This window comes from Mustela nivalis, assembly GCF_964662115.1.
Source record: "Mustela nivalis genome assembly, chromosome: 11".
In the NCBI taxonomy this organism is placed as follows: Eukaryota; Metazoa; Chordata; class Mammalia; order Carnivora; family Mustelidae; genus Mustela; species Mustela nivalis.
In genome coordinates this window covers 23,759,431-23,778,170 of record NC_139030.1, presented here as the reverse complement: position 1 = coordinate 23,778,170, position 18,740 = coordinate 23,759,431, and the positions used below count along the sequence as shown (strand labels likewise).

The following is an 18,740-nucleotide window of genomic DNA, read 5'->3' as shown; positions in this document are numbered from 1 at the left end:
TCAGCTGAATCTTTACATAGTATTATTTTCATGAAAATAAAAATGCAACTTTGTTATCAAAGCTGTCAAGACTGCAATCTCACATTTAGTTAAAAGACATAGGAAAAAAAAAAAAAAAGAAGACAAATCAACAAAATAATTTAATCTTCACTGGGTGCCCAAAATACCAATGACCCATTTGATAAGGCCCCTTGTCCCTCCCTTTTAAACACATCATTTACTTATATATCCTATATATACTTATATATCCTAAATCAGAAATAATATTTACACAAAACATTTAATTATGTATAAAGCACAACTCTAAATGTAAATATAACTCATTTGGTTCTTATAAAACAAACACTCAAGGTAAATACTATTACCATTTCCATTTCACAGATGAGAATGTTGAGACAAAGATGCTAACTGCTTAAATTCACAAAGCTATTAAATAAATAGCAGTCTGGTTACATGCTCTTAATTTCTGTGCTATGCTGCTTAAAGAGCTCTGAAGTAAAGCAGAATTTTAGAATTCAGAAAGCTTTAAGATAAAGCAGGATATAATTTCACTTCATGTTGGGACGTTAGTTATTTTGAGGAATTTGGGTGATAACCATAAGATGAGGTACATTAATGCCACATTTCATGAATTCTAAGATGCCCGTTTTCTCTCATATTTTAACATTTCTAAAACTGATGGCATTTTAGGGGCACCTGGGTGGCTCAGTGGGTTAAAAAATATGGGTTAAAATTGATGGCATTTTATATTTGTAAATGATACTATTTTCTCTCTTTGGGGTACATGTATAATGATGCATCCAGTAATTGAAGGCAAGTACATTTCAAAAAATTATGCTATTATCTATACCTAAGATAGTAAAATATAAAAAATACAGTGCAAGTGTTTTACAGGGAAGTTCTTCCCTTTAAACCATGATAATCTATAAGAAAATTCTATGAAAATACCTTTACAGTACTGTCAGTTTCTCAGACCATGTGCAAATGTTATATATGTAGAAAGACCAGGTTATATCCTTTGTGAGGAAGAAATACTGGTTTCATTATATAACTTGGTGAGGAAATTTTCTTTGATAAGGGATATGCTATGGGAGGAAGCAGACAGACAAAACAACAGTAAAAATAAGACATCTGAGAAAAATTAAAATCATCAAGAATAAAGCATGAATTAGGATACTCCCAAATACCACTTGCTTCAAGCCAGTTCTCAAATGCCACGGATAAAATGCTCACATAAAAAAAAAATTTCAAGTTTTAAAAATACAGTTTAGGGGCATCTGGGTGACTCAGTAGGTTAAGTGTCTGACTGGATTCTGGCTCAGGTCAAGATCTCAGTGTCATGGGATTGAGCGAGGCCTGCGACATGCTCCACACTGGGCATGGAGCCTGCTTAAGACTCTCTTTTTCTCTCCCCAGCTCGTGTTCTCTATAAATAAATAAATAAGTAAATGATGATCATCATAATAAAAAATACACTTTGAATGCAATCAGAAATGACCAATCTGCTTAGCTGTGTGCCCACTCGAGCTCTAACAAAACTGGACATATTAAACTTGAAGCTCAACCTCCATGCTGAATAACTAAAAAAAGGTTTAAACTGATCCTAAGAATTGCCACCAAAAATTTTAACTAACACAAATTCAATTAATTTAAGTATTTGATAGCATCTTGTGTTGACATCTGCCTTGATGATTTCAGAATGAATTTATATTCAATGATTTTTTGTGTGTTTGTTTTCGATTTTATAGGATGAAAACTATTTACCTTTAGGGGAATTTCCCACCAAAACACCAAAAATCGTATCCAAATTACAACTGAAAAAAACCACCTTGTATCAACTGCACTCTTTACCTTAAAGTCACTTAATTTACCTTGGGGGAACAGGGTGGTGGGAGAAGTACAAATCCATTTATACACAATAAAAAAATTGTTAAATTTGCTTCAAAAAACATATCCAGACAGGAAACAGTGGTTTCTTCTTTGCTAATATATCTCAAGTAGTATTTTAAAAGCATCATACCACAACCCTTGAGATATCGCATTACTCAATAGGAGTGTAAAGTACCTCTTTTTAAATTGTCATTCCTAATTTTATTTATTCTCATATCCAATTAAGAATGAAAGCAAATACAACAAGTTCAAAGGAGTATTTTGTAAGCATGTTCATATTGTATAAATGTATTATTTCCATCATACGTTTGTTCTCAGTGTATAAACAACCTATCCCAATCATGGTTTGAGGTAACACAATTTTCTATCTGCTGATAATTCTTTTTAATCTGCTATCTTTTATCTATGTAAAGTTTTGTTTCATATATAGTAGTTACAGAGCACAATTCAAAATATAATGCTAGTAATTATTCTGTCCTCCTTTAGAACATGTAGGCAAGTCTGAAAACATCAGAGCTCTACATATGTATATAAAAAAGAGGCCTGAAAAAGTATGCCTCTAAGAACCGTGGTAACATATGAAAAATATACAGTTGTTACACAAGAATTCAGCAAGATTTAAGGAACTAAAAACCAGGGAGAAGGCAAAAGCAAAAGATATTAAAAAACAATTAAGAGTTACAATTTTCTAGTACAAAATTTAAGGGAAACTACCTTAGCAGATCAGAATAACAACATTTCCACAGTAACTCACTGAACTCAGAAGCAAATTTTGATAAAACCCATTCCTCCTTTATTTTAAGGCAGATCAATTTTATAACCTTTACTATTTTAAAAGTTTAAAATGCATTTAACTTAATTTTCCCTTTTAACACACTATTTTCTATGAGCCTTTGATTGTGCCAATTAAGGTTTTGCCAACTATAGTATTCTTCAGAGAGTAATCCCAGCAGATGAACTGTGTTCTTTCTACTACGGTGCAAGAGGGTAAATCTAGGAACATTTAGACAACTATCTAAAATAGTGTTTAGTATCAGGGGCCTCTTCTTATTCTTCATTGTCCAAAAACACCATCATTAACCATAGCCTGAGGTTTGGTAGTAAACTCTTAGCAATCCTTACCAAGGCCTTCATTTTCAACTCTCCAAGTTTGAAAAAAGTTATATGTATTAAATTTCTCCCGTTAAAAAATCACCAAAGCAGGGATGCCTGGGTGGCTCAGTCGGTTAAACATCTGCCTTCAGTTCAGGTCATGATCCCAGGGACCTGGGATGAGTCTCACATTTGGTTCCTTGCCCAGTGGGAAGCCTGGTTCTTTCTCCCTCTGTCTGTTACTCCCCTGCTTGTGCTATTTCTCTTTCTAGCAAATAAATAAAATAAAATCTTAAAAAAAAAAAAACCCAAGGCATAACCAATATTTTTAAATTATGCTATAAATTACTTAATGATTCTGTAAGTATGGGTGTTAATGTATGAAATATAAAGCCAACCAATAAAAATAAATTATCACCTTGAACGATAAATGCTACAACATAGTTATCTTTAACTTTTGATAACATAGTTATCTTTAACTTTTGAAAATATTCAGTAGGTATCTCCAAGCTTGGTGCCTTTACATGGGTAGTGATATTAATCAAAACGGCAAACAGAAAGAGGTACATAAGTTGAAGAGAAAACCTTTTGAATGGCACACTAACCTCTCCAAACTATCATGCACATGCTAGTGTCCCAATTCCTTGCCATTGCATGCTTTCAAAATACCTGTATTTTGTATCACCTCTTTAGTAGCCTTTATCATTTCTTTAAACTCCTCTACCACTAACTACACTGGACTGCCCTCTCCACCTCTCCACCTTTCAGACACTTACTCAAGTCTTCCCTAATGCCTTATCTGTGCTTCCAAGGCAACCTGAATACGCTTCAGTGACAATACTAATTACACTGTAACAATATTTAACTGTCCAATGACCCTAGTCTCTTAAGTCTAATCACATTTCTACAAGTTTAGTATTAAACACCTTAAAAAACACTGTTTGAATATGTTCTGATGCGTGAGTTGTAGAATTTAAGATGCTTGTAGAACATCTACATGGTGATAAATAGAAACATGGGTCTAACATGAGGTCTAAACTGAGGAATGAAGATGGCTCATACTATAGATATGATAATTTTATCCTAAATTTAGGATTTTTGCTTTGGCAGGTTAAAACAAAATTCATCACCAACTAGTTTATGGACAGACTATTTATTAAGAAATAAAAAATTTTGATGTTGTGGGTAGCTCATTAGAGTAAGTATCCAACTCCTGATTTCAGCTCATGATCTCAGGGTTGTGAGATGGAGCCTGCTTAAGATTTTCTCTCTCTCTGGGGGTGCCTGGGTGGCTGTGGTTGAGCAGCTGCCTTCGGCTCAGGTCATGATTCCAGGGTCCTGAGATCGAGCCCCACGTTGGACTTCCTGCTTGATGGGAAGCCTGCTTCTCCCTCTCCCACTCCCCCTGCTTGTGTTCCCTCTGTCGCTGCGTCTCTATCAAATAAATAAAATCTTAAAAAAAAAAATTCTCTCTCTTTCTGCCCCTGCCCCCATAAATAAACAAATAATAAAATTAAATTCCCTTCATGTTGCTCAATCCAAAGAGTACTTTTTAGTTGCCAACTGAATTGAGTTCTCAGCTTCATTCAACATAGTTGAAATAGTTGATTACCCACTCCTTTTTCAGTCTATTGCCTTGGCTTCAGCGATGTCAAGGAAAGTTTCTTCCCAACTCTGGTTACACCTTCTCAGTCTCCTTTGCTTCATTTCTTTTTCCCAATGTTTAAATGCTGAAAATTCACAGGGGATTATTATATTCCTTTACCATCTCTCTGGGAAATCCCACTCACCAGCTCCCACAGTAAGATATCAACTGTAAGCCATATAATGAAGATTTCAAGCTGAATTATGATCAATACTCTCTTCACTTCCCAAAACTAACAAACAAAAAACTGCTCCTCTCCCTAGTATTATTCCCTGTGTTACCAACAAGAACCACCAACCCCAGAAACCTGCCTTCTCCTCTCTCTAGACCCACTACTCTAACTCATCACCAAATCCTATCAATTTAACTTTCCCCCAATCCAGCTACTTTCTATTTCTGCCATCCTGGACTAACATTCCATCGTCTCCTGCCCAACTTACTATAATAGCTGAACTCAATTCTACTCAAAGGTGTGTTCTGTAGACCAATAGTCATCCATGAACTACTGTTACTGGTCTGAGACAAGGCAAATACAGAAACTGAAAGACGTATTTAGAAATTTTTATAGCAATTTGACAACTGCCACAACGTCCATTTTATTGTGTCACTAAGGTACCAGTACAGATTAGAAACCAAACCAAACCAAACCAACCTAAACTGGTCCTTCTCCACATTAAGTTTGAGAAGGACTGGCCTAACTGGTTTCCCTGCCTTTACACTTGCCTTTCTCCAGTGTGTCCTCTGCAGAGCAGTCAAGTGATATTTTTAAAGTAAAAATTTAAGTAACTTATTCAGGTTTTTAACATTATCCAGTAGCTTCCCATTGCCAGAATTTAAATACAAAATGTTTAACAATGATAGACCATTGTGATCTGCTCTGGCGTCATTTTGCGTCAACCAGCTTCATATGCTAAGGTCCAGCACGGACAGGATTTTCAGTTCTAGAAAGCTGAAACTACCAACACCACTAGGGTAACTTCAGTTAATCCTTCAGATTTAGCCTAAAAGTCATTTCTTCAGAGAAGCATTCCCTGTTAACATTAGTGGGCTTTCAATGCTTAAAATAATTTTCCTTTGTGGCAGTAATCACAATTGTAATTATTATTTTTGTAATTAGCTGTTTAGCTTCTTTATCCCAATAGCTTTTGCCTCCATAAATACAGGTACATTCCTTCCATTAACATACATCATCAGAGCCTAGAACAGTGCCTGGCACATTATCCGTCATTCAATAAATTTTTGGTAAGTGAATAAACCTATGTCAGGAAACATAATGGTGAGCAGGACCACAAAAATGCAAATGCCTTCAGTATCTAGTCATGTATAAGACTTGGATAAGTCTATGCACCCCTTGCTTTACAAAAGTTATATCTCCTTTACTTCCCTAAACCACCTAAAAAGACAGGAAAACCTCACTGTCGAAATTATTTTTTCTTTCTTCCCCCAAAAGGTAAAGAACTTTGTCTAAAGTAACCAACAAGGAACTAAAAGATCTGAGAGGCAACAAAAGGTAATAGACTTCAACAATATCATCTAGTTCCACTGCTTACAAAGCTGTGTGATTTTGTGGCTGTTAAATAATTTCTTAGTTTCCTTATCTTGAAACTGAGATACAATAAAGTCTTCAAAGGACTGTTATAAGGATTAAAGAAGATATTAAATTATTTTAAGCAGTGCCTGGCACAGTGTTTTGTAAATGTTAGTGATTATCATCATCCTCAATATTACCAGTCTCTTATAAAGTAATTTTATCTGCCTTCTTGCTTATTTTCTGTCAGTGCCACATTAAATAACTTACAAAAAAGCAGAGTCTGTTATTATTCTCTGATGGGGCTTTTCTCAGCCAGGGTTCTGTGAGAAATTAAACCCTACAGAAACTGACTTAAGTGATTATTTCCTCAGTTCTCTCTCTCAAGGTACATAGCTAGTACCATTTTAGATACATAGGAGAGGAGTCAATTCATTACATACCCTGTATGCCCTAGAGCATTAGGGCTTGATACTCACTAGAACTCTTGATTCAGAAGGACTGCTCTTGCATATCCTCAATGCCTGGCACGAAGTAAGTGCTCATTAAATATTTTTAGAAAGGATGAATATGTACAAAACCAAAGCAAGAGTGCTTAGCACAAAGAAGATGCTAAGTGTCCATTTCATTCCACCCCTTCAAAGTTCCTATAAACTTCTGAAGTCTTATTCTAAGGGAGTCATTTTTCTTGAATGGGCTTATATTACTCAAAGCCAAAAAATGCTGCATACAGACAGCAGGAAAACCAAGAGACAAAGAAACCAGTGTTGGCAGAAACTATGTGAAAGATAGGTAGAACCTGGGTATGTGGGGAAAAGAGCAGAGGTTATTTTAGGTGAGACTAGCATAGGCAAAGTCACTGTCACTCAAAGTTTGGAGTACATTCCACTGATGACATAAAATATGATTTTAAGCTATACATGGGCAACATCTTTATTTAGATAGCGCATATGGCACTATTTATAACAATACCAACAGCACCTATTTGGGTTTTAACTGAGTTGTTATAAAAAAAAAATCAAGAAAATAATGCACAGGATGTAAGCAAATATGACAAAAACTGTCAGGGTTTTAAAGAGTGAGTAAAATCTGGGAAACATCAAGGCATGGCTGTATTAATAAACATGATATGTTGGGGTACCTGGGTGGCTCAGTGGGTTAAAGCCTCTGTCTTCGGCTGGTGTCACGATGTCAGGGTCCTGGGATCCAGCCCCACATTGGGCTCTCTACTCAGCAGGGAGCCTACTCCGCCCCCCCCCCCCCCCCCCCGCCTCTCTGCCTACTTGTGATCTCTGTCAGGTAAATATATAAAATCTTTCAAAAACAAACAAACAAACAAACAAACATACATACATACATAATATGTTAAGAGAGAAAAGCCACAAGTCTTTTGAGTGAAGCCAGGTTCTTGAGTACCAATTCAACATAAAGAAATAGTAAGTATGAACAATCAGTTTTACTTACCAGTAAAACCGTCATTTTCCACTACTGTAAATTTGCTTTGTATTTCATCTATTCTCAAAACAAATGTAACATTTTAAGGACACCTGAAGCTGGGACTGACTTGCTTGTAGCCTAGTAACTTACCCTCAAACAAGGAGCTAAAACTCTGTACTTTTCACACCAGAAGGAATTAATTTATACAGTAACAAAATATGAATCATAACTACATCAAAAAAGGTATTAAATGAAAAAGAGCAAAAAGCAGCCTTCCATTCCCACCTTCCCTCCTCAAAATTCACCCACCAATAGACAAGAGAAGTCAAGCTAAGAGATGACAATAAAGAACATTTGCTGAATGCTTACCAGGTGCCTGGAACTGTTGTATTTTACCTGCAATAAGTTATACAATTATCACCACCATCTTATCAAGAATACCACTATCCCCTTTTAGATGTGTAAGAATACTGAGGCATAGAGATTAAATAACTTGCCCAAGGCCAGAGCTGGTAGGTGGCAAAGCAGGGGTTTAGATCCTGGCAGTTCAGCTACATCTGAGCTCTTAACCACTAGGCACCATTTCTCCTAAGAATAACAGGATGATAATTTGAAATATTCCAGCTTTCCCATTACGGCAGCAGAGATATAATTTTCCAAGGTATAAACCTTTTATTACTTAAATTTCCTAAGAAACAGTGGTTTCAGCTATCAGGAAAAACTGCGAAGACAAGTATTATAATGGAATAATCTAGGCCCAGGATCATTCAAATATAGACAAAGCAGCAACAGCCTCAAAAGTATGGCTGAATGACACAATTCACAGAAAAAGAGGTCAAAAGTTGAGATAAGTAAAAGGTAATCTTAATTCTACTGGATCTACTGCCCTGAGGAAGAAAACTCGACCATCCTCTCCCCTTTACTCAGTACACAGGGACTCCAAAGAAAGAGGAGTCGGGGGAAAAGATAACGCAAGGGAATAAAAGAGGAAAGTGAACATTGGAACCCTGAACCTCAGAGCTAGTCTGATGTTCCCTTGTGAACGTGACAGAATTTGTGAGAGGGCAAGGTGTGCTTGGAGGTAGGGAAGTAGGCTGAGGGCCTGAACACCGCAGTAAACACTGAGTGGTCTAGCTGGAGAGCAGAGAATTCACGCTAACATGGGCTCATAGGGATAACTTCACACGTTTGGGATGAGAGGTGATGGGGACGCTGGGGAGCGGGGGGGAGAAGACGGGCAAAGGGGCTTCCATCTTTGGGCACTACTCCAAGAGGGGAAGAAAACAGACCAGGTATAAAGGGGCGGGCGTGGAGATACGTAGGTATAAAGGAGCGAGACTGGCGAAGGAAAAGGGGCGAGGTTCGTGGAGGAAAGTCTTGGGGATCCTGGTAGGCGGAGGCTGGGAAATCGATAAGGGGGGGGGGCGCCAGGAGCAAGCCAAGACTGGGAAGGGAAGGCCTGGGGGGGGGGGGTAGCGGGTGGGGCTGAGGGGCGGGGGCGAAAAGCAGCCCTGAGAAAGGGAAGGCACGCCGCCGGAACAGGGGGTCTGGAGCCAGGAGGAATGGGGGTGCCGTGGGTGAGCAGGAGGCCGCCCCGCTCCAGCGCAAGCGAGCTGAAAGGGCTGGGAGTTGGAAGAGCAAGCAACCAAGGTGCGGCGGGGACTTCAGAGGGGGAGGGGCACCTACCCGGGCGTGCGGGGCGGCGGCGGGCAGTCCCGGCAGCGACTTCTCTCCCGCTGAGGCGGCGGCTGCGGCGGCCGCGGCGGCGGAGGTGATGGCGGCGAGTCCCTGTGGCGGCCGCCTCCACCGAGCCGCATCCCTCCTCCCCGGCCCGCCTTCCTTCCCTGTCTCCCGCTCCTAAACTTCTTCCCGGGGATAAACAAACCCGCCGCCAGGGGCGGCTGCCTCCGCTGCTCCCGCCCCCGCGCAGCCCCCCCTTCCCCGCCCCGGGCCCGTCCGGGCTCCGGCTTCCGAGTTGCGACTCCAGCCCCAGCCCCAGCCAGCGAGGGCGCGTGCGCGCGGCGGCGGCGTGGGCTCGCAAGGTTCTTCCTCCCTCCCTCACCGGGCACTTCCGGGCCGGCCGGGATCCACCGCCGGGTTTTGGGAGCCGCCGCCGCAGCCGCTGCTGCCGCGGCTTGCGCCAGGCGGTGGGCCCTGGGCTGTGCGCGCCCGCAGCAGGGGCACCCTTGGAGGGGACCAGGGGTTCCCTCGTCTTGCGGGACCTCCCTTCGACCAGCGTAAAACTTTCCTTGCCTAAAAAGTCCTCTGATAACGCCTCTTAAATGGATAGACGTAGGTGCTATAGGCGGCCACCGTTTCTCGGTACGATTTCCTTGGTGCTGCACCAGACTGGAAAGCCAAGGTGCAACTTTTACCGAGCCCCTGTTGCGAGCTCCTAACTCTGTGAAGTGCGAAAACGAAAACAGCAATATACAGTCTCCAGGGAGAAATGAAGACAACTCCAGGTCGGCAAATGAAATGCCACAGTGGAACGGTTTTTGGCTGCAGGCGAGCCTGCAGTGGAAGTCTCAGGCCTAGGAAGGAAGGGGTCCGCCTAAAGGCGACTGAGCTTGCTTGCCAAAGGAAGAACAGGTGGCATCCCATGACTAAACGTCGGTAAATAATGCTGTATCTAAGCAAACGTCTTAAGACATGAGGAGACTTCCTCATGGAGTTCAAAGAAAGGTGACCTCCTACAGAACATTGTTTCAGCACTCGTGAGCGAAAACTTGCTCTAGCTGCCGAGAATGCACTCATTTAAAGAGTTTTAAGGGACAGTGCAGGCACGAATATCATTTAAAGACAGCCCCCCCCCCCCCAATTCCTTTAACTTTTTAAAAAACTGCGCATCAGTCCACTGTTTACCTGCTTTTCCAAGAAAAGGAGAGGTGGGAGAAAAATACTATTTTACTCTGTATCGAGAGCACTGTAAGCACGAACTTGGATGATATTTTAAAATCCTCTCAGCAACTTTACAGTTTCATGGTAGGAATGATTCCCATCTTACAGATAAAGGAGCTAAGGATCAGAAATAGTAAGTAATTCATTCAAGGGTGAATGGAGTTTGAATACCAGGAAAGCAGATCTCCTTCACTTCAAATTAATATTACTTTGTGTTATTCACGATGTAACACACAAAACATGCGAGGGATACAACCAGTGCCAAAGAGTAGCAGGAAAAAAAAAGGTAAGATCACCATAACCATAAAGTTCAAAATTATCTTAGTCAAGGGTTAAAAAGCAAAAGTGGAAGTGAGCATTAGTGTGCTAGGGACTTGTGAGTGGGGAAAGCAAATATTAGTGCAAAATTTCGTGTTCTCCAAACACAATGAACAGTTAAATTATTTGCTATACTCATGGTAGGTCTGTGTTAACTTTATGTTTTGTGACAGAAACACTGAAAATTGTGTAAGATTTCTGCCCAGCCCATTTACTTCTTTCAACCCCTTAAATTATATCACACCCTCTCTTTCACTGATCAGTCATTGTTAGGCACTGATACATGTAATACACCCAAACAATCATTATAATAAATCTTTGAAGTAGATTTTTCAATTGGGAATTAGGAATGAGTGGTACTTGGGTGACCTTTGACACTTGACTGGGTTCTGGTTGGAGGTCGTTCTACCACAAGAATGTCAAATAGCTCCTCAGGGTATTTTCATAAAGTCCTTTCCCTAGGTTTGCTCTCTCTGCAGTGTTGGGACATGCCGTTCTTTTTTTTTGGTGACTTTATCCACTGATAAAGTAATAGGAAAGAGTAAGAGTAAATATGGCTTATAACTAATGCCAGTAAAACTTATGGTTTGACAAAGTAAAAGATGACACAGTGGTCAATAAGCTTGGATTAAAGCTTGATGCTATTATACCAATCCCCTAAAGAACTACCTTTGTTGATTTGATTTTGAACTTACTGGATATCTACTGGAAAACTAAACTGTTAAAGGCTATGGTTTATTACTGCCATAAGTGATTTTTATAAATATTTAAATAAGTAACAGCTTTATCACTGGTATTGTGCATAGTGTTCTTCCACTAGTCATTTATCAGATTTGCATTGCTCAAAGCAATGCAAGGTGTTCTAACTCCTTAAACACCAAGAAACTTTTGATACTCATTTTTCTCTCCAGTGCTAGTTTTCTGTAGAAAACCATTCACACTCCTCAGTGGATGACTTGAAAGTTGTACTCATTGTAATTAATAGGTTGGCAGTTAGTAAAAATCAGAAGAGTCGTTCTCTGAGCGTCATGAGCGCAGATGAGGACTAGACTTTGGATCTTCTTGACCTAACCCTATGAGGCTCATCTGAAGAACCAACCATGCGTCCCACTTTGGTATTTTAGTGACTGCAGCATTTTATTTTTCTTTTCTAAGTTAAAATCACAAATGATCCCGTTTCGTGACTGGGTACACACAATAGACACACCACTGCCTTCCATACCATCACCTGTTTTGTACTATTATTTTCCAGTTCTAGCTATCAAAAAAACTAAAGCAGGGACACCTGAGCAGCTCATTTGGTTAAGCATCTGCCTTTGGCTCAGATCATAATCCCCAGGTCCTGGGATCAAGTCCTGCTGCATCAGGATCCTTGCTCAGTGGGAAACCTGCTTCTCTCTCTGCTTGCTGCTCCCCCTGCTTGTTTTCTCTGACAAATAAATAAATAAAATCTTAAAAACAAAAACTAAAGCATGCAGTTGCAAATAATTCCCAAATTCATTATTCTGTTTAGAGTCAAGAAAGTGGTATTAAGCTTTTTGGTAAACATGATATATTTCATGAATCCCAAGTGTAGTACTCTGCTTCCCTGGACATTTTGCTCATACCCAACCTTCCCAATGTCAACCAAGTTCTTCTCTCCTGGTGAGCTGGGTTCCTCATAGTTTTCTAGCCATTATCCCTTTCCGTCTTAAATTTTCTTCAAAGGAACCAAACTCAGGCTTTACTTCCATAAACTAACACTTGTGGCCAGACAAATATTTGACATTTATGTTTTGTAATTTATGTGGAAAGAAAAGAACAACTTGGTTGCTAATTATTTTTCACTGTTATAAATTTTAGGTCTTTTATTTGGAAGAAAACACTAAAACTCTTTAATAACTTGTGAGTTATTTACACGTAATTTCATTTCCTTTTCCCATACCTCCATTTCTTTCTTGGGTCTCTGGCTTTTCACCTTGCATGTGAATTCCTAGTTTTGTAGTACTTTTGCATTATATGATACTCATTAAGGATCCAAAAACTTTAGAATTCTAGAATCAAGAACCTACAACCTTTGTGTAGTGATGCCTATAGCCAGAAAGAGCCAGCAAGTTTGATGTACTTTTTATTCAAAAGACATTCCCAGAAAACTGAGATAGGGCCCACCCAGAATCTTGAGAACAGGATCATTTTTGTGTCCTTTACGTCCTCCTCTGGCACCTTCATTTTCATGTCCCTAGCCACTTTATGTCAAATATTTCAAGATACTCTTGTTTCAAATTAAGTATGTACTCATGTATTTAATGCTTTGGTCCTTTGGATAATCTGTGGGGTCTACTACAAGAAAGGTGATTTTTGTTATTTTTGTTCTATCACCATGTGAAGAGTTGTGTTGAGTTGCAGTTCACTAGTTGGCTTACTGTTAAATTTTATAGCCATTGAATTAAATATTAATTTAAATCAGTTTTGAAACATTTTTGAGGCTCTTAAAACATTAACTATCCCTAGATTTTGGATCACTAATACACAATGAATGGGAAACAGCAAACTTTTACCTAAGCAATAAATTGTCTTGGAAAAAAATCTTGGTTACTCTAATCTACAAATTCCCTGTTTACAATGTAATAGGACAAAAACAACAAAAATGATCTCCTTGACAACATTATCCAAAGCCCCTACACCATCCCTCCAGGCATGCCCTGAGAACTCACTCTCATCGGGGTCACTTACAGTTGCTGGAAATCTTTTAGTGTGCCAGGATCCAAGTGATTGCTACTGCCATGATCTAGTAGTCCCTGATGACCTCTCTCTTCTTCAGGTTGGCCAGCTAAGCTCTTTCTCCTTTGCTGGTGCCCTGGCCGTGCTCTGCTGTCAGGTAACCTGAGAAGTTGTGGTTGATCCTGGACCTTGGAGATCGTCCCAGTGGAAGCCTAGAGCTCTCCACTGTGCTCTCCAGCCAGAGGTCACCAGCCCCTGCAGCAGCCTCAAATGACTGAAGAGGTACAGCTGCTCAGTCTCCTCCTCTTTTATCTCTGCTCAGTCATCACAATGTCTCCAGGTCAGGGTCTTTGGTCCCCTCCCAGAGAGACACACCCGTCTGCCTATCAGGGCAATTTCTGGCTAAAAGAGTTTATTTAAACATCTGCCCCTGCGAAGCCTGCTGGGTGGTTCCTGTCTCTAGCTTTCTCCCTGAAAATTGAGATCACTTCAGTCCCCTCTGACCCTGATTCAAGGAACAATAGCTCTAAAGCTATTTTCTCTGGGCACATTAAGGGGCCCTGCTTCCAGAGTAATCTCTGATGACCCCCTGTTTCACTTAGACTAAGGTACCCCTCTTCTCAAGGGCAAAGCATATAGAATTGGGCCCTGCTCCAGACTCCCAGACTAGAAGTCCTGGAGGTCCATTGGTTGAGCTCTGGCAGTGTTCCTGGAGTTGCCCAGGAGCCAATCAAACTAAGTGAACCTGGGAGCCTTGGAACCTCTGTGCCCTAGTGTTCCTTGACTCATTGATTTTCACTTCTCTGCTCCTTTAGAAGGACTCAGTTCTCTGGCTAAGTCCTTACTTCCCTTCTGCCTCTTCCCCCCTTTAGAAACTAAGCCCTACTGTCCAGGTGTTACTGATTCTGCATCATACCCCTCCATAACACTGAGTGGCCACCTGCTTCCAGATGGTTCTCTCTACTATTCAGAGCCCTTTGCTGCCAGCCTGCCTGCCAGTTTGGAAATCCTGGTATGGCCATTTCCAAAATTAGAAACCAAGCTGTGCCATCTCCGGGGACAGTGCACTGCCCCTCCCAGCTCCCCGTCAAGCCCAACCTCTGCATCTGTCTCAGACACCCCTCCCCCAAGCCTCCCTTTTCTCCCTACCCCGATCTGGTCTTGGTGATTTGGGTTTCTGCCTTCCTCTTCTTGCCTGTCCATCCTTGCCAAAGTTCTGACACACTCTTGACCTTCCCGGCCTGAACTACGCCAGGCTAAAGAAGGGCCAACTAAAGGGCTGCCATAATATCTGGATATTCTTTTAGAGGCTTTATTCCACATCCTGTGAAACTCAAAAATACAGTCATATCCCACATGAAAAATACAATGTTCAGTTATGCAAAATGAAAGATTCATATAATTTTCCTCTTAAAATATATATTAATTTCACCTCACAGTTTTCTGTAGCTTTTAGAGCCAAGATATTTTTCTTTTCCAGCTCTCCATTTGGTAAAACCTGGAAAAGTATAAGGACTCTAGGGGTTGTGCCTTTAGTTAGAACCTGAACCCTAAAAGGATTTAAAAAATGTCTCTGGGAGGGAAGGATATAAACTCTTCCACACTGGATTCAGGTTCAAGCCCTCCCCTCTACCTCCTATCATCAATTAAATATTTTTCTTTTCTAGTTTTTAATAACTGGGCTTCTCTGTTTGATTCCCTGCCTAGGTCACTCACCTTTTATTCACGCTGCTCACATAGACACTCCCTTTATTCCAAATAGCCTCTGGGATTTCACAGCATCACAAGACCCTAGATTTGCTTTCACAGTGCTTCTACCACTGTAGGCCCGCCATTACAATCTTAAAGCCTCCTCCCCCCTAGGAAACTGTAGCTTTGGACTATGGCATTTGTTTCCTTGACCCTGTAGCTATGATGATGTTCTCTACACACTGAACTCTCATAAGCCTGCAGCTGCATCCAGCTGTCTGGTGGCTCTTCCACTCAAAGAAACAGGTCCAGTGCTGTATTTTGGATGCTTCAGTCTTACCCTGTCTGCTGGGACTGACCAGAAAGGCCCACTTGTGTCTGAGGCAGGAGAGCTACCAGAAATCACACTTTACATTTTTTTTCACTTCAGTGCCTATTTATATTTATCTGCTTTAGGTATCCCCTTCCCTAAAGGGGGACTTTTATGCCTCAGTTAACAACAGCATCACTGGTATACTTTTCTGAAGGTTTTAATGATCATTCGCTATTGCAGATTGAGAGTATACACAAGAAACCAAATGTGCCAGGAATTACCCTAGATAATATCTCTTTTAAATATTAACCATTACTTAGCTGAAATAACAATTAGAAGTTTGGCTTTTACTTTTCATCATTTCTAGTTTCATACTAGTGTTTCTACAATTTCAAGCTACTTCTTAAATTTAATTATGCACATTCAGTACACACTGTGAACCAGTTAAAAGGGAGACGTTACAGTAATACATTATTGCCTCTTTAGTTTACTTTCTGAGTATTTTTTTTTCCCCAAAAAGAAAATTAGGCTAGCCTTTTAAAAATCGTGTTCTGCTCTAGTCTACAAATTTAAGATGAAAGGTGATGAATGTTTTTATTTTCATGTTGTCAAGAGCTCAGAAATTGCTTCTGTTTTGAATATGGAGCCTACTGTGTGCAAAATAGGTGTGACAAAATCCAAACTTCCTTTCTGAGCATCTATTATAGCAGGGTTTTATCTGTATTTTTATTTTTCTCAGTTGTCACTACTTAGGTCTAAATATTTATGAAAAATTATTCAGTGCTTCATCTGTCAGATTCCTTTTCTGAGTTTGATTTTTAGTTTACTTATTTGTTGGGTCCAGAATAGACTTAAGACCTGTTTTTCTTGCCTTGCAGGAAAACAGTTTAGTACAGGAATATTCATTTATTGCCTTGAACTAACTTGTGGTGTCCTTGCATTGGCAAAATGCCCACAGGACAATGTGATGGCTCTAAGCTTGTCTCCTTTAGATTCATCCCTTGGCTCTTCTGTGCTCCCAATCTTAGCCAGCTCCCAGCTGTTTCCTGTGCCCTGTGTCAGCTGGCTTCCTGCTGAGTTAGGCCAATTGGAAGCACTGTCAGACGCCTGGAGGGTGGGAAGAAGGGAGAAACCAGTGTATTTCTCCCCCTCTCTTTCTGCGTTAGGCATTGTTCGCAGCAACAACTATTTATCCTCTCGGGTTCCATCTCCTACTGGACAGGCCCTGAGCCCTGGCAATACTGTTTCCACTCTCCTTCCCATTTAAAACTGTTGTGGCTTTCTGTGGTTACTAATCTCTAGATTATTCTCACATTTTCCATCACCTGTACAATAGATTCCTTGTATCAAATTCTCCGTTTGAAATAATGAATGTGGTTTCTCTTTTACTGGTCGGATTCAGCACTTTTGTCCATTTTATGTTTTCATAAGGATTTTATCCTATTTATAAGGGAAAAATTATTTTCACAGAGTAGTTCATTTTAAATTCAGGGATCTATCTGTGCTTATCCCCATGGCTTGACTAATGTCTTTGTTCTTTTTGCTTCTTATCTCCCATACTTGCTTCCCACCTCCCAAAACACCCAACCCATTCCCTGTTCTCTGCCACCTACCATCCTGAGAGCATATGACATTTGTCTTTTGGAGTCATACCCTCATGGATGTTGATGACTTATTTGCTTTTTTAAAATTTTTAAATTCATTTTTATATATTGTTCTTAACAAGTGTCACAACTGTAAGATAGCAAAAAAGGGCATGGATTTTTCATCCAGAATTTGAATCTGTGTGTGTGACCTTACTTGCCTAACCCTTTTCTTCTTCTTCTTCTTCATCTTCTTTTTTTTTTTTTTAATGATTTTATTTATTTATTTGACAGAGAGAGAGAGAACACAAGTAGGGAGAGTGGATGAGGGAAAAACATGCTCCTTGCTGAGCAAGGGAGCCCAATGCAGGGCTAGATCCCAGGACCCTGGGATCATGACCTGAGCCACCCAGGTACAGTCCCCCTCCCCACCCCAGGCCTCCTCTTATACAACACATCCTTGGTAGTATAACAGGGAAAAGATGACTTCATCAGAGGGAGAAACAAATGAGATTAAAACGTATGAAAAAATTTTGGAAGCAATAAGATGCGAAGCAAATGCAAGAGGTTATTTAAAAACTGTGAGTAAGACTAGTTATTTTTTCTTAAAACAAATGTAACTTTAAAAGTTGCAGCAAAGGTATTCCCCAATTGGAATTTATAGTGAAGTTTAGTAGCATTATATCTAACATATGACTTCTTAATCTCAGTTCTGTTGACATTTGGGACTAGATAATTCTTTGTTGTAGGGGGCTGTTCTGTACTTTGTAAAAGGTTTAGTAGAATATTTGCATCTGTCTGGTAGATGCCAGTAGCACCCTCCCCTTTGGTTTTGACAACCAGAACTTCTGTAAACATTGGCAAATGTCCAGGGGAGAAAAAGAGAAGCAAAATCACTGATCAAACCAAACCTATTTGGAAAAATGTCACCTCTTATTAATTTAACTTGTTAAAAAAAAAATGGAGTTTGGCTTTCTAAAGAAGACTATGAGGAAGGACTTTTAAAAATGAGGACTATGTGGGAGGACTTTTAAAAATGCAGCCATGAAACATAACTTATTTTAAGAGATCAATAAACCTTGCAGGGAAAGTTAGTGTTTGTTGTAACAGCAGTAATGAGTCTCACTAAGTATTTACGTTGGAGAGACTAATCTTGCTGCTTAGTGTTGTGATTGAACTACCTAACCAAGATGGGCTTTCTTCATAAAATTAATTCCTTCTGTTACTTATATTAGGTATTAAAAAACACACTAATACATTATATCTGAATATCATATGTTGCTGTCTTTTGATGTCCTTTAAGACATCATTGAATATTAGTAGAAACATATATTTCAATCATAATATGACTCGATATTCTGGATCTGTACTTGCGTAGACTACCTTTAGTAGCAATAGGAGTTAGAATTTTATGAGCATCCTGGCTAGCCCATAATCAGTAGACTCCTTCATATTATAATTCCTAATATGATATTCTTAGTTATCATTAAATTACCACTGGCAAGCAAACCATAGCTATTTAAAAAATAGAAATTATTATTTTTAAAAATACTGATTCTAGCTTTCCAAACTTGTCTTTTTTAGCTCATATTGTCAACAGGTTTCTAAGAGCAGTTTCTCATCTCTGTGTTGGTTAGCATTCTT

The 18,740-nt window shown here is 39.8% G+C and overlaps 1 protein-coding gene across 1 annotated transcript in view; it reads right to left on the bottom strand.

Moving 5' to 3' along the window:
* The window catches only part of LOC309843468 (uncharacterized protein), a gene marked incomplete at its 5' end in the record, with an annotated part of 44,836 nt that extends 28,153 nt beyond the window's left edge, over positions 1-16,683 (bottom strand). Inside the window, 2 exons of the mRNA XM_082688982.1 lie at positions 9,279-10,106; positions 16,427-16,683. Of these exons, the coding sequence (XP_082545108.1) occupies positions 9,279-10,106; positions 16,427-16,683 (1,085 nt within the window). The remainder of the gene's footprint in view (positions 1-9,278; positions 10,107-16,426) is intronic.
* Positions 16,684-18,740: the final 2,057 nt, after the last annotated feature.